The sequence below is a fragment of the Equus przewalskii genome, chromosome 3 (genome assembly GCF_037783145.1).
Source record: "Equus przewalskii isolate Varuska chromosome 3, EquPr2, whole genome shotgun sequence".
Taxonomy (NCBI): domain Eukaryota; kingdom Metazoa; phylum Chordata; class Mammalia; order Perissodactyla; family Equidae; genus Equus; species Equus przewalskii.
The window spans coordinates 113,759,301-113,787,099 of record NC_091833.1 but is presented as its reverse complement, the minus strand read 5'-3'; the positions used below and the strand labels follow the sequence as shown (position 1 = coordinate 113,787,099).

Sequence of the window (27,799 nt, the reverse complement as noted above, 5' to 3'; positions counted from 1 at the left end):
GGGGAAAGAGGCTATCTCTTGATGGGAGTTGCTGCAGAAATTTTGTGAAACTTTAAAAAACTTAGCAGCCTGTTTAATGTCTTCCTGGCTCCTATCTGTACATGAAATGATCTTACTTGTTTGCTTATTGAATATTCCCACCAGGATGTAGACAGGGCTCCTTCCTACCTTGTTCACAGCTGTATCTCTAGCTTGTAGAATGATCCTTGCACATAGTAAGTACTCAGTAAATATTTGATGCGTGAGAAAATAAATATTCCATGAAAAAGGGCTTCTGGGGTCTAGTAAGTTTGGGAAATGCTCCCTGTTTATTCTCTTCGTGAATATCCTTAATGCACATTATCATGTGAACGCCTGTGAGAAGCCCGTGCAGTAAAGAAACCTGTTTATTGTTGATGAATCCAGTTTCTCTTCATCTTCTCAGCACTCCTGTTGATATAGAGATCAACATCCTTGGGTTTGATTGCGAAAAACAGAATCCCTCCAGGGCTCGGCTGAAGCTAAAAGCAGATTTGCCTCAGAGATGAGTCCCAAGGATCCCATGCCAGGCATCTTCCTCATGTTCACCTAAGTTTTCTCTTTGAGCCAGCCCTCTTCTCCCCTCTCACCCTGACCCGCATTCTCGACTGCCATAGTCCCTACGGTGGGATGCAACAGCCCACGCTTTGTCTGGTGGGCATCTGTTTCAGAGACCAGCCAGTCGTCCTTTGGTGTCAGTTGGACTCACTCCCTCCTCCTGGCTCAGCCTGGCATCAGCCAGGTGCCCAGCCCTGGACTAGCCATCTGTGATCTGGGGCCCCAGGTGTGAACATGGCTGCTTCCAAGGTTACCTGGTACATAGGGAAGAGGGTAGTTGCTAGAGAATGTGAGAAAGTTCTGAGAGCTGGAGGCTATTAGGAAGGAGTTGACAACCCAGTAGGTGTTCCATGCGCTCCTCCAGAACGGGTGTTCCATGCGCTCCTCCAGAACGGGTGTTCCATGCGCTCCTTCAGAACAGGTGTTCCATGCGCTCCTTCAGAACGGGTATTCCATGCACTCCTCCAGAACGGGTGTTCCATGCGCTCCTCCAGAACGGGTGTTCCATGCGCTCCTTCAGAACAGGTGTTCCATGCGCTCCTTCAGAACGGGTATTCCATGCACTCCTCCAGAACGGGTGTTCCATGCACTCCTCCAGAACGGGTGTTCCATGTGAGCATTCAGAACGGGTGTTCCATGCGCTCCTCCAGAACGGGTGTTCCATGAAACCTCCTTGGAGAAAAACCGTGGTGATGCATATGTGGATTTGGGAGGTTTTGTGAGTATGAGGGCCTACTGTATTTCCCAAGGCTCTGCTGCTAGAAGTAGCATTATCAGCCCAAAGATATGGGAACATTTATAGCTCTTGATATGTGTTGCTTAAGTGTTTTTCTAAGCAGGTGCAAATTGGTTGTGCCAATTTTCACTGTCACTTGCTATGTAAAAGAGACTCATTTTGATGCGCATTCACTAGCAGTGGGCAACATATTTTAGTTAGCCATTTGTTTTTCTTAAATTGTCTCCAAATACTGTTTGCCTTTGGTTTTTTTTCTTCTTCGCTTTTATTTTAATCTTTTTAAACATAAAATAAAACAGATACAGAAAAACCACACAAATCAAAAATGTGGCTTTATGAATTATTTATGAGCTTACTCCACTCAGGCATGAAATAGGACTTTGCCAGCTGCCCACCAGACATTCCCCGGGCCCCTGAGCAGCCACAACCCCTCCTCCCCGAAAAGGAACCACTGTCGGGTTTTTTAAATAAGAGTTTTTTTTAAACTTCTGCTAAATTTGTTGCAGATATGTTTACCATGTTGATTGTTTGCTATTTATTTTGAGTTTTTAAGAATTGACTTACAGAAGGTTTCCATTTGCAAGTCAAATCACTCACGATTTTTTTGTGATAGCTTCTAATCTGAGATAACTTTAACCCCCATCTATACCCCCCCCCAGAACCGGTTCTAGGGGTTATTAATTTCTACCATCTGTTTCCTAAACCATTATTTCTGCTTTTATCTGTACTGTTTCCTTCGCATTTCTGGTGAAGTTCCACTTACCTCTTTTAAAATTTCTCATCACGGAAGCCTTCTTGGTTGTCTGTTCTTCTCGCCTTTCAAAAGTAATGAGGCATTGAAGGCTGTGCCCTCACCTCTCACTGTGCTCTTATCCTCACCCATTGATACTTCTTCCGCCTACATACTGAGTTTTTGTTTTTATATTTTAAAAAAAGGTTTACCTTTATAAGGAATACAATGTCAATTAATTGTCCTGTTATTTTTATATAAGTACACGTGATTAGTGAGAGACTGATAGCTTTACTTTAATCTCTGAATATTATTTTTTCTTTTAATTTTCCTTGATCTTTTAAGAGGACAGCTCTTTGTTGCCAAAGTTTGCTGCACAAGAAAAGGCTTTTGGTTTGTTTTCACTATTCCTTCATATGAAAGAAGTCTCAACCCCACTGAATACTTTTGCCTTAAATTCTTTTTCTTATCCAAACGTTTCCTGATTCCGTCAACAAACGTTGATTGCATAGCACATGCTCCGGGTGTGCAGGACGGAATAACATGTCCCGTGTGGTGCCCGTCCTCTAGCTGTTTGAAGGTGAACTGGGGAGCAGTCCCCCACCGCCCCCGCACCTCCCCGCTCCCTGCTGGCCTGCCACCCCTGCACATTAAGTACCTGAAGTCCTGTCCTTTCAGCCTTTTGGAATCCCCGCCCCGCCTTCATCCCTGCAGCCCCCACCCTGGCTCAGAGCCTCAGCACACCTGTCCCTTTTGCCTCCAGCATCCTCCTACCTGTTGCCATTTCTCCGCACTGTTCTGCACACCCATCCTCCACGCTGCTTCCGGAATAGTCTCTCTCAGACAAAAAAGTCTGATCACGTCACTCCCTTGCTTTCAAAGTACATGCTCTACTCGATCATGGTGATGACTGCACAACATTGTGAATGCACTAAATGCCACTGGATTGTATGCTGTAAAATGGTCATGATGGCGAAGTTTGTTGTGTGTGCTTTACCATTAATAAAAAAAACTACAGAGGATTAATAAAAAGCACATGAGCCCTTTGCTTCAGCCCCAGGACACTTTCCAGTTCCTGCACAGCTGATGTCCTTTCATCCTCCTTACTGTCCATGCTCCTGCACACCCCTCCCTCAGCCAGGGTAGTCCCCTCCCCCTGCCCTGCCTCCTCCACCCCTTCCTTCAGATTCAGCTTACCTGACCTTCCCTGGAAGCCTCCTCTGCCCCTCCTCCAGGCCCCCAGGCTGGGTGAGGTTCCTGCTGTGAATTCCGCAGGCGCCCTTCCATCCTCATGGTTACTGCTCTGTACTGTGATCATCTATTGACTGGAAAGACACGTTCCTTTTTTCTTAAACACACTTTTCTGTTCTTTCCTATCTTGATCAGGCGTCAACTCCTTCCAAGTCTACATGGCCTATAAGGACCTCTACCAAATGTCGGACAGCCAGGTAGGTCCTCCAGCATACCTCCTCTCCTCTCCGGGCAGGAATCGGCCAGCCTTGCCAGGCCAGGCGGCCCAGGGCCAGGGAGATGTCAGAACGGGCAGTGGAGAGCTCTGGGTTCGACTCCTGGTTCTGACACTAAATTGCAGGGTGACCTGTGTCGGCCATCGCCGCTCCCTGGGCCCGCATGCCTTTCTGGCTTCTAGAGTGGGATGGAGCTGGCGATTCCTTGCATGGTGGTTCCCAAACCCGATGCATCCTTAGCATCCCCTAAAGAGCTCACTAAGAATACGGCCTCTCAGATCCCCTCACAGACACTCGGGGGCGGGACACAGGAATCTGGACTTCCTGGAGCTCCGCAGGTGGTCCTGGGGCTCAAGCAAGGTCGGGGATGGTTTCATTAGCTCTGACCCTGGAGGAGAGCCCTGGCTGTCCCTCAAGCCACTCCTAGGTCACCTTTTTTCTCAGATTTCTCGTCTAGAGGATGTAATCATCTCTGGCCTGCCAACCTCAAACAGTTGTTATGTGGATGAAATGAGCCAGGGAAGATGCTGCTCTCTGGGCGGTGCAGGTGTAGGGGTTACTCCTTACCGGGCACCTGGCTTTCTTACCCCACTGGGAGTCCTGGGTTTGTTTTGTTATCATTGCCCTGCCCCCTCTTGTTGTGAAGGTGGCACAGCATGGTGACAAAGGGCCTGGATGCTAGAGCCAGACTGCTTGGCCTGCAGGCCCTGGCCTTGCTCTGCAGCCTGGGGCAGCTTTCCCAACCTCTCTGTGCTTGAGCTTCATCATAGCACCTGCCTTATAGAGGTGGTTGGTGGATTAAATGACTTAACACAAGTAAAGCTCTCGGACAGGGCCGGGCACGCAGTGGGTGCCGTGTGGGTGTTGCTGTGCTGTTGCTCCTGTTCCCATGGGTTTGATGTGCACCAGGAGGAGTATTCCATGTCTTCTCTTTCAAAATAAACACTTGGGGTTCCAGAAAATGACTCACCCCAAGATGCCCTGGCAGCCTTTGGTGCAGTCCTCGAAAGGCTTTCAGAGAGCTGAACGGTGGTTCAGTTTCATGGGGAAGGTAGCCTGGGTTTCTAGCACAATGGAGACGCTCGTCGATTTCATCTCAACCTCTGCTGCTCCGAAGCCCGGGCTCTGGGTGGACTTGAGCCCACTTCGGGGGTCGGTCCTCAACCGTGCTTCACGCCTCCAGGTGGCTCCCCACCTGCCGTCTGCATCTGAAAGCACACATCACAGGCTGTCGTCTTGCACACATGAAGCACATTGTTAAGACTCGAGAGCCCCTGGAGAAGGGACACAGTGGCTTGGGTCCTTACCAGGAGCAAATGTCTGATTGCAGATCCCTCCCTGGTGGGAAGAGGACTTTGGGCAGCGGGCAAGGTGGCTCGGTAAGGTGACGGTTGGCAGGGTGTATATTATCTGAGCGTTAGAGTTATATAGCGGGATCTATAACAGGACGCTGGTTAAAATTTTTGTAAAGATGTACACATCTCCCGAGATGCGTGGGTGGCGCATACAGGCTTTGCAGGTTTAGTTACACAATTTCAGTAAAACTTAAAATGGCTTCTCCGCACCAGTTGTCACCGTCAACACCTACAGGTGCTCCACTGGAGCAAGGCCAAGAAGAGAGCAGAAGGCGCAAGCAGGTGCCGGGATGGAGGGTATAATCGTGCCGGGGCGGGACTTGGATCCTTCTGCCCCGGCCCCAGCCTCCTGGTTTCGCTCTGGAGGGTGTCCTGGTCAAGGCAAGGTCCGTCTCCAGGCTCACTCGCTGAGCAGTGCGTTCCGTTGGTGTGGACCGGGCGGCCGTGCTGCGTGTGCAGCAGCCGGCGGGTGGGTGACTGTGTGTGAGCAGAAGAGCAGTCTTCGCAGACGCTCGCACTCTGATGTTTGTCTCTCTCCCAATCCCCGCTGGTCTCTCCTTAGCTATATGAAGCCTTCACCTTCCTTAAGGGGCTGGGAGCGGTGATCTTGGTCCACGCAGAAAATGGAGACTTGATCGCTCAGGTGAGTGGTGCGACTGTCCACCCTTCCAGCTCAGTCCGCTTCTCCTTGTGAGGGATGAGAAAAGGAGGCGTTGATTAGTGAGGGGACCAGGCAACGAAGGGTCAAGCCAAGAACTGGATGGCATATCGGACAACCTAGGTGTGAGCTGTGCCCACACCATCTGGAGTGTGGCCTTTGGCGGGCCACATTGCCTCTTGAATCTGTTTTTTCACCTGTATGATGAGGATAACATAACCACCTGTGAACCTCAAAGGGTTTGCCTGAGGGATAAATAAGGGTCTGAATGAAAATGCTTCGCAAACTGGGGGATACCAGAGGCCATGCACATGGAAGCTGGTGCCGCTCATCGTCTTATGGGACTAGGGAGTGGGGATAATGGACAGAGCACAGCTCGGGGCAGGCACTCCAGCCCAGCCTCCTCCATCTCAGCCTCCTCCAGCCCAGCCTCCTCCATCTCAGCCTCCTCCAGCCCAGCCTCCTCCAGCCCAGCCTCCTCCATCTCCCAGCCCTGTGGCCTTGGGCAAGGAACTCGATCCTGCGAAGGCCGTCGTTCTTCTTCCAGAAACACCTACCCTGCTGTGTTGTTGTGAGGATTAAACGATAGCATGTCTGTGAGGTTCAATGTCTGACACATAATAGGTTGTAGCCGCGCAAAAGTTTTGGATGGAGTGAGACATGAACCCATTTTGATCGTTCTGGCTGTAGGGTGGAGAATTTTATAGGAAAAGAATAGTCAGGGTGACCTGCTAGGTATCACTCCAGCGATTCTCATAGGAAATGAAGAGAGGAGCTAGAAAGAGGAGGTGGAAGAGGCAAGAGTATGATAGGGAAGGACCTCAGTCCACAGGACTCAGCGATGGATTGGGGCGGGGAAGAAGAGGAGGAAGTCAAGAACGGCTGCCACATCTCTGGTGTGGAGGCACGGGTTGATCATGATGCACAAACCAAGATCGGGCATGTAGGAGAAGATCTGGATGCGTCCAATGAAAGATCTGACACCAGGCATGACGCTAAGGACTTTGTTTGTTGATGTTCATGACTACTCCACGGTGGGGATTAATTATCCCCATTTTATAGATCGGGAAACTGAGGCTCAGCTGTTAGTAACTTGCTCATGTTACATGGGGCAGCAGAGCTGGGATGTTAATGCAGTTCCATCTAGTTCCACATCCCAGTGGAATTGCACATGATGGTTAAGTGCATGATGGTTAAGTGCATGAGATCTGAAGCTTCACTGCTAAGGTTCAGCTATTGGCTTTACTTCCTATAATTTGTGTCCTTAACAGTTCTTTTGTAAAATTGATAGTCTTTCAAATTCAGAGAAAAAACCAAACTGACAGTGCTTCAGTTCCATCACGCAGCAAGCTTCGGTTCACTGGGAGCAAGTCCCTACGTCCAGCCCACTGCTGGAAAGAAGGGGTTGGACAAGGGTGTGCCTGCCAGGAAGTGAGGATCCCTGGGAGCCATGTCAGAGGTTGTCTGCCAGTCTGTCCTCTGGGCCCCAATGATTGGCGTCCCTCTCACATGCAGAACACATTCGTCCCCTTCCAGGGTCCTCCAAGTTCTCATCTCATTGCAGCGGGAAAGTCTGGAATCACCTCAGTCAGGTCTAGGCGTGGGCGAGGCTCCTCGCGTGTGGTCCCTACAGTCTGTATGCCTGTGAAGTTAATGAGGCAAGTCATCTGCCCTCTGCACACTCAACAGACAGCACAGTGGTGGGGTGGGCGTTCCTATTCAGAAAGGGAGAATGGCAGGCACCGGATCCATTGGTCCACAGCAGTTCTGAATCCCATTCGGACAAATGTTGACAGTTCTGTGATTAGGTCTTGATGCCTAAGAATAATTCTCCATGGCTCTTGGCTCCACTTTCTGGGCTCTTGGTTCCATCCTCCGAGTCATCCATCCTCTTTCATGAAAGGTAGCACGTGCTTGCAGCTGAGTAGTTTTCTCAGCCTGCCCAGTAGAATTTGGGGGGCCCAAATGCCTCCTTCTGTTTTGCATGTCTTTGTCCCATTCAGTCCAGTGTTTTGCTAAGGTAACTCTCCCAAAACCTTTGGGGGGCCTCCTGTGACTCTCATTGGGGTTCACTCCATTAGACGAAAGACCCCCACAGATTTCTTCCAGGTAAGCCCTCCTGCACCCTGCCCGAGAGCTGAGGGACGAGCCCTTGAGCCCTTGCTTGAGAGCATCTATGGGGACACCCTCAGTCTCTTGAAGGGCCTTTTTTGGGGAGACTGAATGATGCTTGGAGGCACCACTCTGTCTTTCCGAGTTCTTGACGAAAGGTTGGGTGTCACACCCTTCATTTTATCACTAGACTACAGTTCCTCTGGCAATGGCCTGGATTTGAGGTTTGCTCAGAGCCACTTCTTACTTTTTACTATGTTTTACTCTTTGGAGAGGCTGAGAATTTTCAAAACCGTCACGTCCTTGTTCCTTTTTGTTTCACGTTCCTTCCCTCAATTATCCCTCCCCTCTCACATTTTACTATAAGCAGCAAGAAGAAATGAGGCAGAACCTTCAAGAGTTTGCTGGGAAGTCTCCTCAGCTGCATCCCCCAGTTCACTGGGGCTGCATCCTGCTGGCCACGTAACCGCAGATGGCAGTGTTGCCGGGCTTCCTGCTACTACATAGCAGGCTCCAGCTTCCAATGACATGACCCCCATTTCCTTTTGAGCCTTCAAAATCCGTATTTCTGCTAACTGTCCATCCAAGGCTAGTTTAGACTTCCTCCAACATGCTCCGTGAAATTCTTCCAGCCTCTCCTCACTGCCTGGTTCCAAAACCAGTCCCATGTTTTCAGTAATTGTTATGGTAACACCCGACTTCTGGGTACCATAATCTGTATTGGTTATCTGTGGCTGCATAACAAATTACCGCACAACTTAGCATCTTAAAACAATAAATGTTTACTGTCTCGTGGTCCCATGGGTCAGGAGTCCAGGTGTGGCTTAGCTGGGTCCCTTGGCCCACGGTCTCTCACAGGCTGCAGTGAAGGTGTCAGGCAGGATGCATCTCAAGGCTGGGTGGGGGCAGGACTCACTGCCAGCCTCACCCAGGTGGTCGTTTTCAGGATTCAGTTCCTTGCAAGCTATCAGACTAATGGCCTCTGTTCTTTGCTGGCTGTTGGCCAGAGGCCCCGTTACTTCCTTGCCATGTGGGCAGCTCCAAGAGGGCAGCTGACTTCCTTCCAAGAGAACAGGTGAAAGAGTGAGAGGGTGAGCAAGATGGAAGCCAGAGTCTTTCTGTGACCTAATCTCAGAAGTGACATCCCATCTCTTTTGTCGTGTTCTGCTCATTAGGAGCAGGGTGCTAGGTCCAGCCCACGTGCAAGGGGTGGGGATGACACAAGGACAGGAAAACCAGGAGGGGGCTCACTGGGGCCTCTGAGAAGTTGTCTACTGCACATATCTTAATTTTTCCTGGTTTTGAACTTCATAAACCATACAGTATGTGTGTGTCTGTCTTGTTTTGTTCAGTACTAGGTCTGTGAGGTTCGTCCCTATTGGTACATGAAGCGATAGTTTTTTCTTTTTCATTGCAGTATAGAATTCCACTGCCGAGTATGTCACAGTTTATTCTCCAGTTGATGGGTATTTTGGATTGTTTCAAATTTGGGGCTGTTGTGTATAAAGCTTCTGCGAACATTCTTGTTCAGTCTTTTGTTAACCGTATGTTCGCATTTCCGTCAGCCTGTGCTGAAGAGTGGAATTACTGGTGGTGGGCATGTGTGCGTTCAGCTTTAGCAGCTGCTGCTGAACGGTCTTCCAGAATGTACCACCTCCTATTCCCACCACCCGTGCGGGAGAGAGAAGTTTGGAGCCCTCAGTTCTTAAGCTTTCATCGGGGTCTTCTTAGCTTTCTCCACTGCCAACTCAAGATTTGGCTTTCTCACTCCAGTAAATCTGTTACCTGTTGTACAGCTGCTTTCCAGCTTCCAGAATTTTTCACCTGTTGTCTTCTCTGTATTCTCTTGGTTCTTGTGTATCTTTTCTGTCACTTTAGTGGAATTTCAGAACAGAGCGAAAATAATGTGTGCGCTCAGCCCATGATCTTTAACTAGAAACTCCACTCTATTATTTTTGTGATCTGTGTTTTCCTCCCATTGTGTCATCTTCCATCCTCCCTTCCTGCCTTCCTTCCAACAGAAATAGCCTCTGACATTTAAACAATCTTGCACAGGGATCTCTCCATATCATAAAATCTTCTTATAAACAGTTTAGAAAAGTGCCTTGTAAACACTGTCTTCAATAGCTGAGATTATTCCATTGTTTACTTAAGTCCGTCCCAGCTGTTAGACTTTGAAACTGTTTCCAGTTTATCTTCCTATAATAAACTCAGGCTTAATAACCAGAGATGCACAGTGGAGATGGTGAGGTTTTTCGTTGGTGGGGCCCGGGGCGCACGGTAGGGACATGTCCGAGAACAATGACATAGAAACTGCAGAAGTTAAAATTAGCAGCAGCACAGCTGACATCTGGGCCACGCAAAAAACATATTTTTGGGATATTAAAGTGTTCTTAGGGAGAGAAAACCTCAGAGCAAATGGATTTGAATCTGGGCCGTTAGCTCAGGGGACCATTTCCAGGTTACGTGGTGAGCTTGCGGTGGAGGTTTCCTGCTAGAAAGACAGGCACCAGCAAGAGGGAACCCCAGGAGAGGTCATGAGAGCTGGCTGCCAGTGAATGACTTTTACTATCCACCAGGTACTGTGTAAGCGTTTTACATACACTACCCCGTTGATTCAGGATAGTAACTCTGGGATGCAGGCGCTGTTGTTCCCATTGTAGAGAAGAGAAGACTGAGGCTCCAAGAGCTTGGCCAGCTTGGCCAGAGTCACAAGATGGTCAGTTCTGGAGCTGGACTCCCAGTTTGGGGCTCTTTGATTTCCACATCCATGCAATACCCAAACTCCCCTTTTCTCCCCGAAGGAGAGCCCTACAGCAGAGACCCGGAGGCTGGAGGGCGGTGGCTGGTCTTTGAGGCTCATTTCTCATCACCCTGCTTCCTCTCTCTGGTCCCGGGGATTGAATAGAGAGCAGCTGTGGATGTAGATATCCGGGTTGCAAAGGGGGAGGCAGACAGGCGGAGCGGAGGGAGCAGAGAAGCACCGGGTCACCCCCAGCCCGAGGCAGACCCCGTGCAAACCACTCCCCCTTCCGGCCCCAGCTGCTCCCTCTGGCTAACCAGGGCATGGGAAGATGGGCCTCCCCCAGCTCTGACATTCTGCAGTCATTGTTCTTGTCTCGTAGGAACAAAAGCGGATCTTAGAGATGGGCATCACGGGTCCCGAGGGCCACGCTCTGAGCAGACCTGAGGAGGTAAAGGACCTTCCCCAGGGTGAGGTGGATGTCGCCGAGAGCTCACCCGACGCTGTTCCAGCTGGACGGCCCAGCTGTTCCCCTGTCTCCATCCCAGCCCCTACACCAGCATCCCAGCACATGTGGCTCTCCCTGGGGTCTGCCCTCTGACTCGGGAGCCCTGGGGGCTACAGGTCAATCAGAGGAGCCGAGCAGAGACTCTGCTTCTGCCAGACCCCAGGACCTTCACACCAAGGCCCCGCAGACACCTCAGTGTCCACTCTGGATGAGGATCCTTACCCAGGAATTCCCTGTTGGATGATAGGAAAGTGGAGGCACATGTCCCAGGCCTCATGCCACCAGAACAGCTGTCCCCTGCACGCTGCCCACTGTGTTCTAAGACTTGAGAGTGGACAACTTACTCCTGGAGTGGCGGGGTTTGAGTGTGTGTGTGAGTGTGTGAGAGGGGCGCAGAGGAAGGCAAGCAGACTGGACTTGAAAGAGATGGGTGCCCTAGAAGCCATTCTCTGAGTTGAGGCTCTTTTCTGATGTCTTGATCAAACCAATAGTCTCCCCAGACCTCCGCTCTGGGCCTGGCCCTGTGCTGGACTCAGGACACAGCACATGAGTAGCTAAGCTCCTTACCCCGGGGGGCCCTTGACTTAGCCCAGTGCTCCACACGTGAGCTCCACGGCCCACAAGCTGCGTCCCTGCTCCCTGCTGAGGCCGGGACAGACCTGGAGACCGTGTTCCCAAACCTCTGTAGCACGTGGACATTGCTGCTGCGCCCAGGCGTGTGAGCAGGGGGTTCACCTGGAGAGCAGAGTGGGACTCGCGGAGCGTGTGGCCTGCAGCTCGGGCTGTGTGCCGGTCACCAGCAGGAGGACCACCTTTGGTGCATCGCTAGCCTGGAAATGAAAAAGAAAACAATACAAAACATAGCCGGTCCTTTTGTTCGAGAAGCACTGGTTGGAGGGGCAGAGAGCAAACCAGACAGCAGGCAGTTTCACGTGGTTATGGAATGAACGAATGGAGGATGCCTGTGGGACACGGGCGTTCACGGACGTCAGGCGTTTTATAAATATTGGGACAGTGCTAGTGCCTGTTGATGCCTGGTTCTGCCTAGTCTGTCTCCTCGAGGGAAGGGATCTTCCACCAGGCTGTGCAGAATGCTTCCAGGAGAGCATAACAACATAATTCTGCCTTCCAACCCTCTAGCCAAAGACACTTTGACTTAACTTTTTCTTCGTTTTTTAAATCTACCATGTTTTCCTCTTTTGATGCAGTAGATTTCCCTCTGACCACATTTAATTAAGGAAAATCAAAGGACGCTGATTCAGGGAGAGCCCGGGGAACTCAGGGTGGGTGGTGCCCCCGCCCCTTCCTCCTGTGACCTGTATATTTGCCGTGTCCCCAGCTGGAGGCCGAGGCCGTGTTCCGGGCCATCACCATCGCGGGCCGGATCAACTGCCCTGTGTACATCACCAAGGTGATGAGCAAGAGTGCAGCTGACATCATCACCCTGGCCAGGAAGAAAGGTACGCAGCCCAGGGCCCAGTCTCCTGCAGGGCAGCTGGGTCCTGAGGAAGAAGGTGTCTACCAGGTTCAAGTTCACTGACGGGGCCCCCGCCCAGCACAGAGACATCGGCCAGTTGCTGGCAGCCTGAGCCCCAGGGACCCCCAGCACATTTTGAGAAGGGAGATGGGATGGCGGGCAGAACACAAGATGTCCGGGCAGTTTTAGGTTTGACTCCTGGGGTGCCATGTGCCCGCTGTGCGACCTTGGGTAAGTTGTGTCTGAGCCTCAGTTTCCTTATTTGTAGTTAGGGTAAGACCTCACCTTGTGGGGTCAGATGAGAACATGCATTTTCAAGTTCTCTCCTGGGGTTTTCACATCAAGTTAGCGATGGAGGCGGGGCTGCGTCAGCTCTGGGGTCCCGCCCGCCCTCTTTCTGGGGCTGCCCAGCAGGGCGGCCTCGGGGAAAGGCTGCAGTGCTGTCAGCCCATATCCCCCTGGCATGTGTCCCTGCCTGGGAAGATTCTTCCTGGAGACTCTGCCCGTGGGCTTTCCTTCTGGCAGCAGCATGTCTGGCCCCACTCCCTGGAGAGCAAGCTGGGATTTCTGGAAAATGATGGCTCTGGAAGCAGTGGGTCGGTGGATGCACAGCCGCGGCTCCCTCGCCTAGGGGTGGGACGGCTCTGGGGCCCCACCAGTCTCCCAGAGGTCCCAGCGGCACTGAGCTGCAGGTGCCCATGGCTGAGACTCGGTGACAACTCATCTTTTCTTGGCTTCTTTCTCTCCCTTGTGTCACTTCCTCAATCCCCAGCCAGTGTGTCCTGGAATCACCTCCCACGTGTAACACTTGAACTCGATTCCTTATTTGAAGTTCTGCTTCTGGTAGAACCCAAACTAAGACACAGATCACGTCTCTGTGCCTCAGTTTACACATAAAAGGGCATAATGTTTATATCCAAATACTAAAAGCAGTAAGAATCCAAAGCCTGGCGAGCAGGTCAGCTGGGGGCTGAGTGCGGTCGCATGCCTCATAACGACATTTGGGTCAACGACAGGCCGTGTAGACAACAGTGGTCCCATGAGATCAGTGCCACTGAGCCCACGTGTGCAGTAGGCTATGCCATCTAGGTTTGTGCAAGTTTGTGTAAGTACACTATGATGCTCGACAACGATGAAATTGCTTAATGACACGTTTCTCAGGATGTGTCCCCATCATTAATCAACGCCTAACTGTACCCCGTGGCCGGGGGTCTCTGGGGTATGTGTGGTGAAGCCTGGGAGAAGGATAGATGACTTGTCGCCTTTGGCCAGTCCCGTTCTCCGGCCTCTGAGATCCTGTACTTTTGTGTGTCAGCATCTCTCACGGGAGACCATTCGCTCTTAACCACGCGTGTTTGTGTCTGCCCCCAAGGGCCCCTTGTTTTTGGTGAGCCCATCGCTGCCAGCCTGGGGACCGACGGCACCCACTACTGGAGCAAGAACTGGGCCAAGGCGGCGGCCTTCGTGACCTCCCCTCCGCTGAGCCCGGACCCCACCACGCCGGACCACTTGACCTCCCTGCTGGCCTGGTGAGAGCCGGAGGGCGGGGCCTTTGGGGCCCAGGGCTGAGGGCGGGAAACCGGCCTGGTGTAGATGCACTTGTGGACGAGGCCTTGGGCTGGGGCCTGTGGGAGGACAAAGCTGCAGACCGTTTACAACAGGCCTTCGGGGACCTGAGGGTCTGTCTGTTCAGTCACTGCTCCATTCACATTTCTGGACCACCTCCCGTGTGCCGTGCCATGTGGTGTGTTGGGAATCGCCCAGGATCAGGAACGAGAGACCAGGATTCAAATCCCGCCTCAACCACGAGTTGGCTGTGTCACATAACCTGTAATGTCTCTGCCTCAGTTTACTCATTGGCACAGTGCGGAGAATATAGTACGTACCACAGAGCCGGTTATGGGACGGCGTAGGTGAAAGGCCTGGAATTCGGGGTTCGCTAAGGGGCCCTGGGCTCTGCTCTGCTGCATGCCCTTGCCTCACACTCTCTTTTCTTGGACATCATGTGTTTGCTCCTTTGCCGCCTCCAGACCTTTGCTGGGAGATTCCTTCTCAATGAGAGATTCCTGCACACTCTCTTTGAAATGGCGGCCCCAGTCTTCCCCAGCGCTCCTCGCCCCCCCTCGCTGGATTTCAGTCCCCACACTCCTTCCCATGACATGCTGTGTGTCCCTGACTCCCCATCCCTCACTCAAATGTCAGCTCATGAACGCAGGAATGTTGTCTCTTTCCGTTCATAGATGTATCCCCATGGCCTAAAATCATGCCAGGCAGGAAGTCTGCAGCACACCTTTGTTGGCTAGATGAGTGAATATCCCATTTAAATACATTTCCGTACATCTAGATGATCGCTAATGTGCCCTGGGGCTCCGATTGGAGGCTGGCTCTCCTGCACGGATGAGCACAGCATAGCGCTCCCCTCATTCACGGGCTCAGACGCCCAGTCCAGGGCTTGTCATAGAGCCATGGGGTGTCTTCTCTCCAAAGCCAGAGGGACGAAAAAGCAAACCCAGGGAAGTTGTGTCACTTTGCTACAACAAATGAATAGCATTTTGTCATGTAAGCGCAGCACACAGACACCAGCCAAGTCTCACACCAACAGCCTTGGTGAACTCGGTGAACTTGCAGAAGCACGAGGCCGGGGATGTGAGCGCCCTTCCAGCATGAACGCCTGACTGTGAGACACGTGGGCATGCGCTGGAGCTGTGCATTTTACTCACTTATTTATATATTCATTCATTCATTCATTTAGCCATCCATCCATCCATTCATTTATGGGCTGCACTCAATTCTTTTTCTTCTTTTTTCAAACGTTGAGGTAAAATTCACAGCACTCAATTGTAAAGAGAAGAGGCAGAGGGATGGAGGAGAGAGAGGAAGGGAGTTAGCATTTTTGCTGCCTGCTGTGCTGGGTGAGTCCCGGAAGTAGCTCACTTGGTCCTCCTGATGACCCTGGATGGAAGGGTCCATTCTCCTCCGTTTCACACATGAAGGAAAAAGGATCGACTTGCCCAGACAGGAGGTGGCAGAGCCAGGCTTTAACAGCAGGCAGTTAGATTTGCAAAGCCAGATCTCATCAGAGTGAGGCTGCTCAGGGATATTCCAGGAGATGCACGGAGTAGAGTCACCCCGTTGGCCTCCAGCAGCTTCTGCTCTCCCAGCTCGTTTCTCAGCACAGAGAGGCCCTGCCCACAGCATCCTGGGGCACGTGGGTGTTCCAGGAGGTAAAGAGCAGAGCTCGCTGTCCAGGGATCTGAGCATCTGAGGGCAGGAGAGCCTGGTCCCTCTTCCGGTCGGTCCCCGGGCTTCCAGGTGAGGAAGAGGAGTCCACCTGGGGAGCCTCACCCAGACCACCCTGAGCCTGCACTGACACAGAACCTTCTCTGACGCCCAGGGCTCTTTCTAGTTTTTAACAAGACACCAAAGGCCAAAGGGCCTTCCGACGTCATTCACTGACGCCCACGATGTGCCCCCAAATCCTCTCCCCGGAATCTCTCCAGGGATTTGGGTTCACAGCCTGCATTGGGTGTCTGAAGTTGGGGTTTGCCGTTCAACATGAGCTCAGGTCTGTACCCCACCTTGTTTTCATCCTGCCAGTGGAGACCTGCAGGTCACGGGCAGTGGCCACTGTCCCTACAGCACTGCCCAGAAGGCGGTCGGCAAGGATAACTTCACCCTGATCCCTGAGGGCGTGAACGGGATCGAGGAGCGGATGACCGTCGTCTGGGACAAGGCAGTGGTAAGGGGCACCCCGTCTCTCCCCACAAGAACATTCTAGAAGCACCCCACCTGACCTGTCAAAAGCCAGTGTATTATGCACTGCTGGTAATTAAACCTCCTTCATTTCTTACTTCAAGACAGGAGCAGAACGCACCAGGGGGGCACACGAGGACAGGTGTGACTCTTAAGAGAGTCGCACAAGTTCTGTAGCGGCCTCCGCATTTGCAAATGTGACAGCTGTCCTTTACTCTTTAAGGATGAAAAAAATGTCTTGTTTTTAACTGCATTGCAGTTCTTATAAAGATGACTTTGTAAACCGTGTGTGTGTGAGCATGTGTGTGTGTGAGTGTGAGCGCATGTGTCTGTGTGAGTGTACTTGTGTGTGTGTGTATACGTGTGTATGTATGTGTGTGAGAGTGTATGTGTGTGTGTGAGTTAGAGTATATGTGTTTGAGAATGTGTATATGTCTGAGTGTGAGCATGTGTGTGTGAGTGTGTGTGTGTCTTGGGTTGGGGGTTGAAGGGGGTACAGAGGATTCTGTTGCGTAGGGAAGCCCCAGGTCCCACTCTGATCACTGACTTGAAACCAAAGGTTTTTATTTCCTATTAAACGTGGGCCCAGTGAAACCGACGAGAGGCCACAGTGGCGGCTGTGCAAAGGTCAGCACACCTCTGAGCAGTTAATTCAGTTTCTGCTCCGACGAGGCCAGGCTCCCGGTGCTCTTTCAGGACAGCCTGTCTTCAGCTGGGAGAGGAGAAAATTCCAGACTCCTTGCAAGGACTCCAGTGGCAGTTTAGATTGGTGCCCGTCAGCCCTCTGGCCCTATTCTGGGATGCTCTTCTCATCAGCGGATCTTGCCTTCAGGCTACCGGCAAAATGGATGAGAACCAGTTTGTCGCTGTCACCAGCACCAACGCAGCCAAGATCTTCAACCTCTACCCCAGAAAAGGGCGGATTGCCGTGGGCTCGGACGCCGACGTGGTCATCTGGGACCCCGACAAGGTGAAAACCATAACAGCGAAGAGTCACAAGTCGGTGAGTCCTGGTTTATCTGTGACACTCCTGGTTCGGGGGAGCGATTCTTGCTTTGCAATCGTTTTAGAAGGCTCTGGTTAAAAATGATTTAGGACGTTTCTAACCAGGATGTGATCTGATACCTGGATGACTCAGTCGTTCAGATTTCTCCTCTGGTTGGAGAGATGGGGTTTGGGCCGCCTCAGCTAAGCTGCCATTATGCTCTTGAGTGAGTGTCTCTCTCCTCTCAGTAGCGCCTGCCCACAGATGCTTGCATTCTCTGGCTCAGAGACGGCAGGTATTAGGTCCAAGACTCTCTCTCCCATTTAGTTATGAGGCAGCAAGGGGTTTGATCTGACATGTCAGGAGCCTCCTACCGTGTTGTGGTCCACTGCTTGCAGCCGGCAGAGGAAAGGGTTGGACCTTGAGTTCGCTGTGTTTAGCACACCCCAGGGTGCCCGCCCTCCCGTGCTGCAGCCCCGGGCCTGTGGTTGGGTTATCTCCGCGCTCTGTATTTCACATGCCCTGGACTTCTTCACCCATCCAGGAAACCTAAGGAAGCAGAGACATAAGCCATCTCTCCCTCCATAAAGGCTGGCTTCAAACCCACTCCGCATGACCAGCAGTGATCTTGGGCCCAGGTTAACATCCACGCTCACAGACACAAGAGGCCACAGCCTGGTCCCTGGCTCACTAAAGGCTGTTACAGGAGATGGGCTGGAAGGCAGAGCGTGTGCACACAGCATCGCCCTGTGGTGGGAGTCCTCCCAGCCCCACGGGTGCCATTTCCCAGCCCGCCCAGGAGTCACTAGGGGCGAGACCACACGTGTGGGGACAGGACCCCGAGCACAAGGAAGTCTCATAAGAAAGTAATAAGAACCCCTCGTAGCAGCTCATGAGTGTGGCCCGCAGGTCCCTGCTTGGCAACAAGAGGCACGGCATGTGCACGCAGGGGTCTTGTCCTGCTCACCACCCAGGGGTCATGCTTACAATAACCAGTCCCTAGTGACACGTTGGCTTCCCTTGCCCCCATCCCTGGGAACAGGGTCAGGAGGAAACAGGCCTGAGGTTGCCCCCCCGGAGAAAGGTGCGCGCCGTTCTCCACACTGACCGCCCAGCAGGCACACGATTCCATCTTAACTACCACGAGTGCGGTCATGTGTGTGCACACAGTGTCGAGTCTGGGAACGCAGGAGAGGCACTCGCTCCCTTGTGGTGTCGGGGAAGGTGTCCTGGTGAGAGAACGTTTGAGAAGGTCTTGCAGGTGGGAGGGAGGGCGCCACCACCGCCGTGCGGCTTCGGGCTGGCCCTTGGCTCACAAGGTGAGCACAGTCCAGAGAGGAGGGTGCAGCCTGGACCAGCTATTAAAGGGCCTCAGGCCGAGGACCCGAAAGGGAGAGGGGGCAGGGCAAGGAGGCTGAGCGGGCACACGCAGACGGCCATCTCTTATGATTTCAGTGCACGATCAGGTCATGTGCGGGTTCTGTGCTCAGGAGTGGGGAGTCCAATTATTTTCATAGTCCAGCTAAATAGCGTTTTGTATACTTTATGCTTGGCATTTTCCATGTGTCATCTCACTTAATGCTCACAGTAACCTTCTACATTAGGTATATTGTTATTAATAAATAAGAACAGAGAGAGAAGTGTGTTAGTGCCCTGCGGCTGCATAACAAAGGACCACAAACTGGGGGCTTAGCACAACAGAAATTTATTTTCTCATGGTTCTGGAGGCCGGCAGTCTGAGATCAAGGTGTTGGCAGGGCCACACTCCCCCGAAGCCTCGAGGAGAATCGTTCCTTGCCTCTCTCCGAGCTTCTGGCGTCACTGGCCCTCCTTGATGCTCCTGGGCTTGTCGATGTGTCGCCCAACGTCTGGCCTTCTCCCTGTGTCCTCTCCTCTTCTTACAAGGGCACCAGTCATCAGATTCAGGGTTCACCCTACTCCAGTGTGACCTCTTCTTGACTAGTTACATCTGCAATGACCCTAACTCCAAATAAGGTCACATTCTGGAGTGCTGGGGGTTAAGACATTAACATGTCTTTTTTGGGGACATAATTCAACCCATAATAATAAGTCCTGTGCCTGAGGTGACCCATGTGGGAGGTGATTGTTTCAGGTTGCTTAAACTTGAAGCAGCATCCTCCCGCTGAGCCAGAATTGAGTTCTTTTCATAGCCACAAGAGGACAATTCAGGACGCCGCAAGACAGTCTGGCCAAAGGATTTTCATCTGTTCCATTTCCCCTGTCCAAGTGATGCCATTCACACAGTGCAGGAGACTAACATTTCTCAGAGCAGGGATTGAAAAAATGCTGTATTAAGGGTGGTTTTATTTAAGTTTTAAAGACATTACTTTTCAGGCTGGCCTGGTGGCGCAGTGGTTAAGTGCGCACGTTCCGCTTCGGCGGCCCGGGGTTCGCCAGCTCAGATCCTGGGTGTGGACATGGCACTGCTTGGCAAGCCATGCTGTGGCAGGCATCTCACATATAAAATGGAGGAAAATGGGCATGAATGTTAGCTCAGGGCCAGTCTTCCTCAGCAAAAAGAGGAGGATTGGTGGCAGATGTTAGCTCAGGGTTAATCTTCCTCAAAAAAAAAAATTACTTTTCTTTAACACTTAAAAAGAGATCATTTCTTATATATTGATCAGTGATCAAAACTTTAAATCTATTTTTCTGGGAAAAGAACACAACTTTTTTCCTTTCATGTCTTAGTGGAAAACATATTTGCCTCTAAGTGCTATGCTATACATATACATACATGTTTGTGTATCTATAGCCTACCTGGTTTAACTCCTTATATTGAGATATAATTCACATACCATAAATTTCACCATTTTAAAATGTCCAGTGCGGTGGTTTTTAGTATATTCAGAAGGGTGTACAATCACCACTACTAGTTTCAGAACATTTTCATTCCCCAGAAAGAAGCCCAAAACCCGCTAGCAGTCAGCCGCACCCCTCCTTCCCCAGCCCCGTCCACCCCAAACCTCCTTTCTTTCTCTCCGGATTTGTTTATCCTGGACACAGCACATACACGGGATCACCCAGCACATGGCCCTCTGTGTCTGGCTTCTTTCACCGAGCATCATGATTTTGAGGCTCATCCACGCTCTGGGGTGTGTCAGCAGTTCAGTGCTTGTCGTGGCTGGATCATATCCCATTGCACGGACGACCACATCTGTCCATTCCTGATGGAAACATACACCGTGTTTATCCACCCATTGCTGTCAGGCCATCCTTTATAGGATGTGAAAGAGACAAGGAGCACTCGTTGCTTCCTGGGAGGGAGACTAGAGAACCAGGCTCATGGATGGGAGAGACGATATGACGATGGTTGTTTTATCACGGTCTTTTGCACTGTTTGAATTTTTACCTTGTTCATCTATTACCTTTAAGAAATGAAACAATTAACTTTTAAAACTCTGTGTAGTTGTGAGACATAGAATGTCACATTTGTGGGTAATACAACCCGAGCCTCCTAAGAATTCCCCACTTGAGGAATACCACGTGTCGTGTCCTTCCACCAAGAAGAGAGACACACCCCCTGGGCTGTCTGTGTGGGGCTGGCCAGTTCCGACTGTAGGGGAGTGACTGGCTTCTTGCTCCGTGTTTCAGCATTCACAGTCACCCCTTTGGGCTCCAGCAGAATTGTAAATTACTGCCTGGCAGGGTCACTTCAGGGTGACTCAAGGAATTAGTTTAGGACACGTTAAAGCTGAGAGCAGCCTGTCTGCCTGGTCCTGGGAGGCCGCTGCAGACTCAGAGCCCGGTGCCGTGTTACCAGCTCTTGGTGGAAGGTCTGATGGTTCCCCTGACCCCCGACGACACCCCTAAACCATCAAAATCAATGAGAGAATCCATTGACTGACTACAAACCAATATAAAGAGGCATAACTTTTATACGAAATAATAAAAAGCACTTTGAAAAACAATGGGAATCAAAATCCTGTTTCTAACAGCAACAAAAACAAATGCAAAAACAAATACAAAGTGTTTTACACTAAAAAGATTCAGTAGGGTGAGCCTATCAATTCTTCCTAATTGAATCTATAAAGTTGACGTAATTTTATCAGAAAATTCAACAGAATTGTTTTCTTTAACTAGAAAAGCAGAGTTCCCATGTGGTAAGTGTGAGAATATTTGGGAAAAAAGAGAAAACTAGGGAGGGAGCGCTAACCATCCCGGTTATTAGACATACTGTGAAGCTGCAGGGGGTGAGACAGTCTGGCCTGGGTGCGGGGAGTGGAGAGCAGGGAAGAGACGCCCACGTCAGAGGGTTTGGTTTATGATAAAGGAGACGGTTACAATCAGGTGGACAAAGAGAGCCACCCAAGCAACTGTGCGAGGACACCCGCTCGTGGGGCGAGACCTCTGCCACACTCTTTACCACAAACCAAATTCAAAAGGAATTGGAAATTGAAATAAAATGAAGTTATGAAAGGACTAGAGTAAAACTCACTTTTAAAAATGATAATTTTGAAGAGCAGAAGACATTTCTAAGCTAGACACAAAACTTAGAAAATTAGTCTGTTTGACCATTGACTACATACGAATTAAACAAAAAAACTCCTCTGGATGGCAAAAATTAATACTAATTATTACCTTAGATGAGATCAAAAGGCACAGGACAGACAGAGCAAGGGTTTACAACACACAGAGCAAACGCAGGGATAAATTCCTTAACGTTGACTGTATCCTTGGAGAACGCTAAGAAAGATACCAAGAACTAAATAAATAGAACAGTGTGCAAAAATGCAAACTGTTACCAAGAAGAAATATACAGATGGTTTACATTCATTTAGAAACAAACCCAGGGGCTGGCCCGGTGGAGCAGTGGTTAAGTTTGGAAGCTCCACTTCGGCAGCCCGGAGTTCACTGGTTCAGATCCCGGGTGTGCACCTACACACCACTTGTCAAGCCATGCTGTGGCAGGCGTCCCACATATGAAGTGGAGGAAGATGGGCATGGATGTTAGCTCAGGGCCAGTCTTCCTCAGCAAAAAGAGGAGGATTGGCAGATGTTAGCTCAGGGCTAATCTTCCTCAAAAACAAAAAACAAAACAAAAACAGACCCAATCTCACTTATACGAACCAAATATAAATCACAGCGATAAGATGCCATTTTTCACCTGTGCCAGTGACGGAGCGCGGGGCTTTAACAGGACGCGGGTGTGTCAGACTGTGGGCAGCAGGCGAGCTCCTAGGGTTTTCTTGGGACTGGAGACTGGTACCTCCTTTTGGGGGGGCCACATCTCTCAAAGTTAAAATCCATTTACTCTTTGGCCCCAAACTCCACATCCAGAAAGACGTCCACACATCACGGCGTGGACATACACAAGTGTGTTTCAGGATGATTTTTAGCGAAAGCAGGAAAATGACCAATTGTTTGTCCCTGGGAACCGGATAAATGAGTGGCAGTAGACCCCGTAACGGAATCACGATGGCGGTTTAAAGAATGTTAAAAGCGCTTTGAACCACGTGCGTGTGCTGAGCTGGAGCCACCGCCACGGTAAGGAGAGACGTTACAGTGCAAACTGCCCGTGTCGGGGCTCCTAGTGTGTGTGATGATTATTCACGCACAGGAAGTCTCTGGGCCACAGAAGAATCTGCTCCAGGCAGTTTTCTCTCTGAGGCAGACGAGAGACCTACTTTTTAAAAAATCAAACATCTTTTGTTCTGTTTATTTTTTTTTTTTTTACCATATACAAGACCTAGCTTAAAAATAAAAAGTAAAAAGCAGTTGGCTAGTGTTGGTTATATTTACTTTAGGAGAAACAAAAGGAATGCTTATTTTTAAGGACATGTTTTGTCTTTCAAATTAGCAAAAAAAGGGAATGAACAATAAAAATGGCCTTAGCCGGCACTGGAGGGGACGTCATAGACACAAAGTCAGGAAGGGTTTCTCTCCCTGTTGCCCGTGGAGTGTCTGTTGGTCTGATGCCTTTGGAGATAATTTGTTAGTCTGCATGAGTGCCTTAAAAAGCTCATAACCTCTGACCCAGTAACTAAATTTCAGAAAACTAGACTAAAAATATTTTTTTTAAAACACAAAAATGTCCATTATAGTCTGAGCAGCCATGTTGCCTGACTCCAGGGCCCCCTTCACATTCATGACACCTCAGACAATATTGGTTTGATGACATAAAACCCCCTTGACCTAAATGCCTGACAGCAGGGGATTGGACCTGCAAATGAAAGAGCATAAAATGGAATATTACACAGTCCTGAACAAGGTGCCTTCAGAGAGAAACACCTTGGAAAAGGCCTGTGAAATGACGTTAAGCAGGGTCTCGGTTAGGAATGATGTGGCTCGTGCAGAAAGCCTAGCGAGGTACAGCTGTGGTCCTGCCGTGCAGGCTGTGGAGTACAACATCTTTGAAGGCATGGAGTGCCACGGCTCCCCGCTGGTGGTCATCAGCCAGGGCAAGATCGTCTTTGAGGACGGCAACATCAACGTCAACAAGGGCATGGGCCGCTTCATCCCGCGGAAGCCCTTCCCGGAGTACCTCTACCAGCGCGTCAGGATCAGGAGCAAGGTGCGTGGGCCAGGGGTTGTCGTGGGCAGTTAACAGATGTCATAGGCACGTGACCCTCCCGGTCCTCATGTGTCCAAGGAGGAGGGACTCGGCCCTGCCTGCGTCTCAGGCTGGAGTGAGATCCAGGCTGGACCATGGAGGTCCTGGGCTTTGCAAACTGTAGAGAGGTGTGCACACGTGAGGATGGGAGGGGTGGCGAGAGTAACGCTGACCGAGCTGCTTCGGGGTGTGCGTCCTGCATCATCTGGGTTCTTCATCACCTCCTCTTTGAGGTGTCGTGACCCTCCTGCAGATCGGATCCCTGGTGCTCGAAGCAGTGGACTGGCCAGCATCACAAGGCTGGGAAAGCTCTGGAACCCTTAGGCACTGCCCTTTGGGTAAAGATAAACAAGCTCGAGGATGGCAGAACTGCACGTAGACGCCCTTCAGATCTGCCCCCTTTTCTCCTTCCCCGCCCTCCCTTTCCGTGCCACGCCTTTCCTTCCTCTTCACCTTGAAGAGTCTTAGCACGGACTCGAGGCCCGATCAGAGGGCGTGGAGCAGGCTCAGTCCCGTCTCCAGTCCAGCTCAGAGGAGGAGGCTTCCTCACGCTCTCGATAAACTCCTACTGTGGTCCATTGTCTTCCCTAAGCGAGTCCCTCCCGTCACCATGACAGCCTACTTTCCACACTAAATGGCTGATGTTTGCCAGAAAGGCCGGCTTGTGTGTGTATGTGCATGCATGTATGTGTGCATGCATGTGTGTGTATGTGCATGTATATATGTATATATGAACATGTGTGTGCATGCACACATGCCCACCTGTGTATGGTCCCACCAATTCCGATGGAAAAGTCCAGAGACCTCCTGGCATTCCCAGACTCCCAGGCCCACATTACGATGCTCTGTGTCTGTCTGTGGTCCCTTTCCATCTCCCATAAGATGTAGCACCCCAGGTCAAAGATACCAAGTTGCACAGATGTTATGCATCAGATGGGGACAGGACAGACATGCAGAATAGGCAAGTCAGAGGCAAGACATGGCTAGGGATAGCCAAGGTGGCTGAGTGACCACAGCAGGCTGCTTGAGAGAAAATGGACTCGTAAATTCCTGGCTGGGACACCCACCGAGGGGACAGAAACGCTCCTTGGCTGGCTTCATTCCCTCCAGGGCGGTTTGACCCTGAGCCCTGTGGTTAACAGTCGGGTCTGTAAGCAGCGGGGCCTGACCCCAGTGCCAGGCCATCATTTGCAGCAGTGAGAAGCCTGGATCCCCCAGCACAAGGCGCTCCCTCCCCATATCCCTCGGGGCAGAGGCCAGGAGCGAGGCCAGGTGAGGGAGAGAACCTGTCTCTGCCTGAGCTGAGCTCAGAGGAGGTCATGGAAGGGCACTAGGAGGTGGGGAGACAGGATGGGGTTAGAACTGAGGCGCTCCAAGGGGGACCCCAGAGGTGCAGGAAGCAGGTACTGAGAGGAGTGGGACAAAAAGCCAGCCAGACCCAGGCAGTCAGGGGAGCAGGGCCCCTGGGGACAGAGGGAGGGCTGTCACCATGATGTGTGGGGACCTTGATTTGGTGCTAAAAATGGGAACCCCTGCTGCAGAGGAGGGAGCCCAAGGCTGTGGTTGGGGCACTGTCGCTGACTCACAGTGGAAACTGCACACGTCCCTGGACACATGCTGTCCTCCCAGGGCCTGGGGCAGATGGCCACACTCCTTGGCCATCTCTGAGCTCACCTGTCCATCTCTGAGCTCACCTGTCCATCTCCAAGCTCACCTGTCCATCTCCGAGCTCACCTGTCCATCTCCGAGCTCACCTGTCCATCTCCAAGCTCACCTGTCCATCTCCAAGCTCATCTGTCCATCTCTGAGCTCACCTGTCCATCTCCAAGCTCACCTGTCCATCTCTGAGCTCACCTGTTCTGCAGCAGGCAGTTTCCAGCAGGCTCACAGCCTCCCACCTCAAGCCCCTGGCTTTCAGCTTCTCTGCCTCAGGGCTCTCTCTGTCCCCAGGGCAGCCCTCAACCTGTGGGGACCAAGGCTGGATCCACAGCCCTGCCCTCTCGAGGGTCGGTGCCGAGGTTCGCTCCCCGCTCACTGTTTCCCTGAGCCAGCTGCCCTCAGAGGTGGCCCACATCCCCTTCTGTGGTGGGTTTTCTCCTTTTCTCTCTCCCTCCCCCTTTCTGGAATCACCTCCCAAACAAACTACCTACTCTCAAATCCTTGTCTCGGGTCAACTTCTGCAAGAACGTAGATGAGGACGGACCTTTTGATGCAGTGGGTCTCTGATTCAGTGGCCTTTGAGGGGGACTGTGCGGAGTCTCAGGGACAGTGTTTTCCTCTTGGAAATTGCTTTGGAGTCCTGCATGAAGCTCTGAGTGTATGTCTTTATATGTGTGTGCACACGTGTGCTGGATTGTATATGGATGTGTGATATGTGTATGTGTGCACGCATGTATGTGGGGTGAGTGCATTGTGGTGTGCATGTGTATGCCTGTGTGCATGTGAGTGTATGAGTACGTGCATTGTGAATTCTATGTGCACATGCATATGCACATATGTGGGTGATTTGTTGTATGTATGCGGTGTGTATGCATCCATGTGTGTGCATGTGTGTGTCTTTATCCCTGAGGCCCTCAGGTCACTGTCCCTCTGCAGGGCTCTGGCCCGTCTGTACGGAAAGACACACCTGCTTTTTGTTGATCAATCTCTCTCTCCCACCCCACCCCCCTGTTTAGGTTTCTGGGTTGCAAGGAGTTCCCAGGGGCATGTATGACGGCCCTGTGTACGAGGTGCCAGCTACACCCAAATATGCAACTCCTGCTCCTTCCGCCAAGTCCTCGCCTAACAAACACCAGCCTCCACCCATCAGGAACCTCCACCAGTCCAACTTCAGTTTATCAGGTAAGGAACCACCAAGGCCCAGGCTTCCCATGCCCACAGCGGTTCCCAGAGGCCAGAACTCCTGCGGACATGGACCCACAGCCTCAGGCATGTGATAAGGAAGCAAGGGGGGTATGGGCCCCGTCACTTCTCCCTGGCAGGGCAGAGTGGGCTGGGGGAGTCAGAAAGCAAAGGAGGTCTGTGGTTATGAAGGGGCTGCATGCAAACTGGCCCTGTGCTCGTCCTTAAGCACATGTGGGGACATTTCTACACTCTCACCCATGAGGCCAGCTGTGGGGGTGACTGGCATAGCCACTGTTGGCTGGGCACCAGCTCTGGGCCCGTCTTCAGCCTCTATTGCAGTTTGTCACATACTGTCATAAGCCATGACACTATTTCCCCTTCACAACAACCCACAATGATAGAGTTGTATCATTCCTATTTCTTTAAGGAGGGAATTAAGCCCCAAGAAATTCACTGTCAGAATAGCAGGGTTTGGTGCTCAAGAAATGTGTGCGCACAAAATCGAAAGTTAACGCGGTCCCCCAGCCTTTCCGAAGGCCCCAGGGCCACGTGTCTGCAATTTCATCTGATCACCACACGAGGGCAGATGTGCACGCGTTGGCAACATGGAAGTGGAATTTGGACTTGCGGCCTCAGCATGTGTCCCATGCTGTGCCAGGTCTAGGAACACGGTGATGGATAGCACGCTAGCACCCTCAGGCTCTCCTGGAGTCCAGCAGACTTTTTCTTAAAGGGGTGGATAGTAAATATTCTAGGCTTAGTGAGCCAAGAGGCAAAATCTAGGATATTATAATGAATACCTATTTAAAATGCAGCCATTTAAAAGTGTGAAGATTATTCTTAGCTCTTGGACTATACAAAGACAGTTGGTGGGCCAAGTTTTCTCAAAGAGCCCCAGTTTGCTAACTCCTGTTCTAGCAGGAGTGAAGGACATTTAAACAGAAGAGGTGATGTGGTTAGCGGGAGAGAATGGGAGGGGCTGAGCGGGAGAGAAGATGAAGTGCCCGTTAAATTGTGGGGGTGACAGAAACTACCATCCATCCCGAGACTGTTTGTCTCAGTGACCTGAATTGGGGTCCCCCATCCAGTCCATCTCACGCTCCATGAGCCTTTCACGCAGGAGCTCCTTGCACACCGAGTGTGATTCCAGAGTTTCAAGATAATTCATATTTTTGCACAAAATGGACCCTACACACAACTTGGGGGTCTTGTCTGGTGCTCAGTCAGCAGGACAGGGAGTCGGGGCGATGTGGGAAAAGCTGTCAGGGGGGTGGGCCCCACTGCT

The 27,799-nt window shown here is 51.3% G+C and overlaps 2 protein-coding genes across 4 annotated transcripts in view; one reads left to right on the top strand and one right to left on the bottom strand.

Annotated features, from left to right (window-relative positions):
• The window catches only part of CRMP1 (collapsin response mediator protein 1), a 71,729-nt gene that overhangs the window by 41,324 nt on the left and 2,606 nt on the right, over positions 1–27,799 (top strand). For all 3 annotated transcript variants that reach the window (XM_070613287.1, XM_070613288.1, XM_070613289.1), the window contains exons 5-13: positions 3,429–3,490; positions 5,426–5,506; positions 10,759–10,827; positions 12,224–12,344; positions 13,734–13,890; positions 15,959–16,100; positions 16,947–17,117; positions 23,452–23,631; positions 26,346–26,511. In XM_070613287.1, the coding sequence (XP_070469388.1) occupies positions 3,429–3,490; positions 5,426–5,506; positions 10,759–10,827; positions 12,224–12,344; positions 13,734–13,890; positions 15,959–16,100; positions 16,947–17,117; positions 23,452–23,631; positions 26,346–26,511 (1,149 nt within the window). The remainder of the gene's footprint in view (positions 1–3,428; positions 3,491–5,425; positions 5,507–10,758; positions 10,828–12,223; positions 12,345–13,733; positions 13,891–15,958; positions 16,101–16,946; positions 17,118–23,451; positions 23,632–26,345; positions 26,512–27,799) is intronic.
• The window catches only part of EVC (EvC ciliary complex subunit 1), an 87,109-nt gene continuing 78,091 nt past the window's right edge, over positions 18,782–27,799 (bottom strand). The window contains exon 22 of the transcript XR_011538337.1: positions 18,782–20,284. The gene's annotated coding sequence lies outside the window, so the exon portion shown is untranslated. The remainder of the gene's footprint in view (positions 20,285–27,799) is intronic.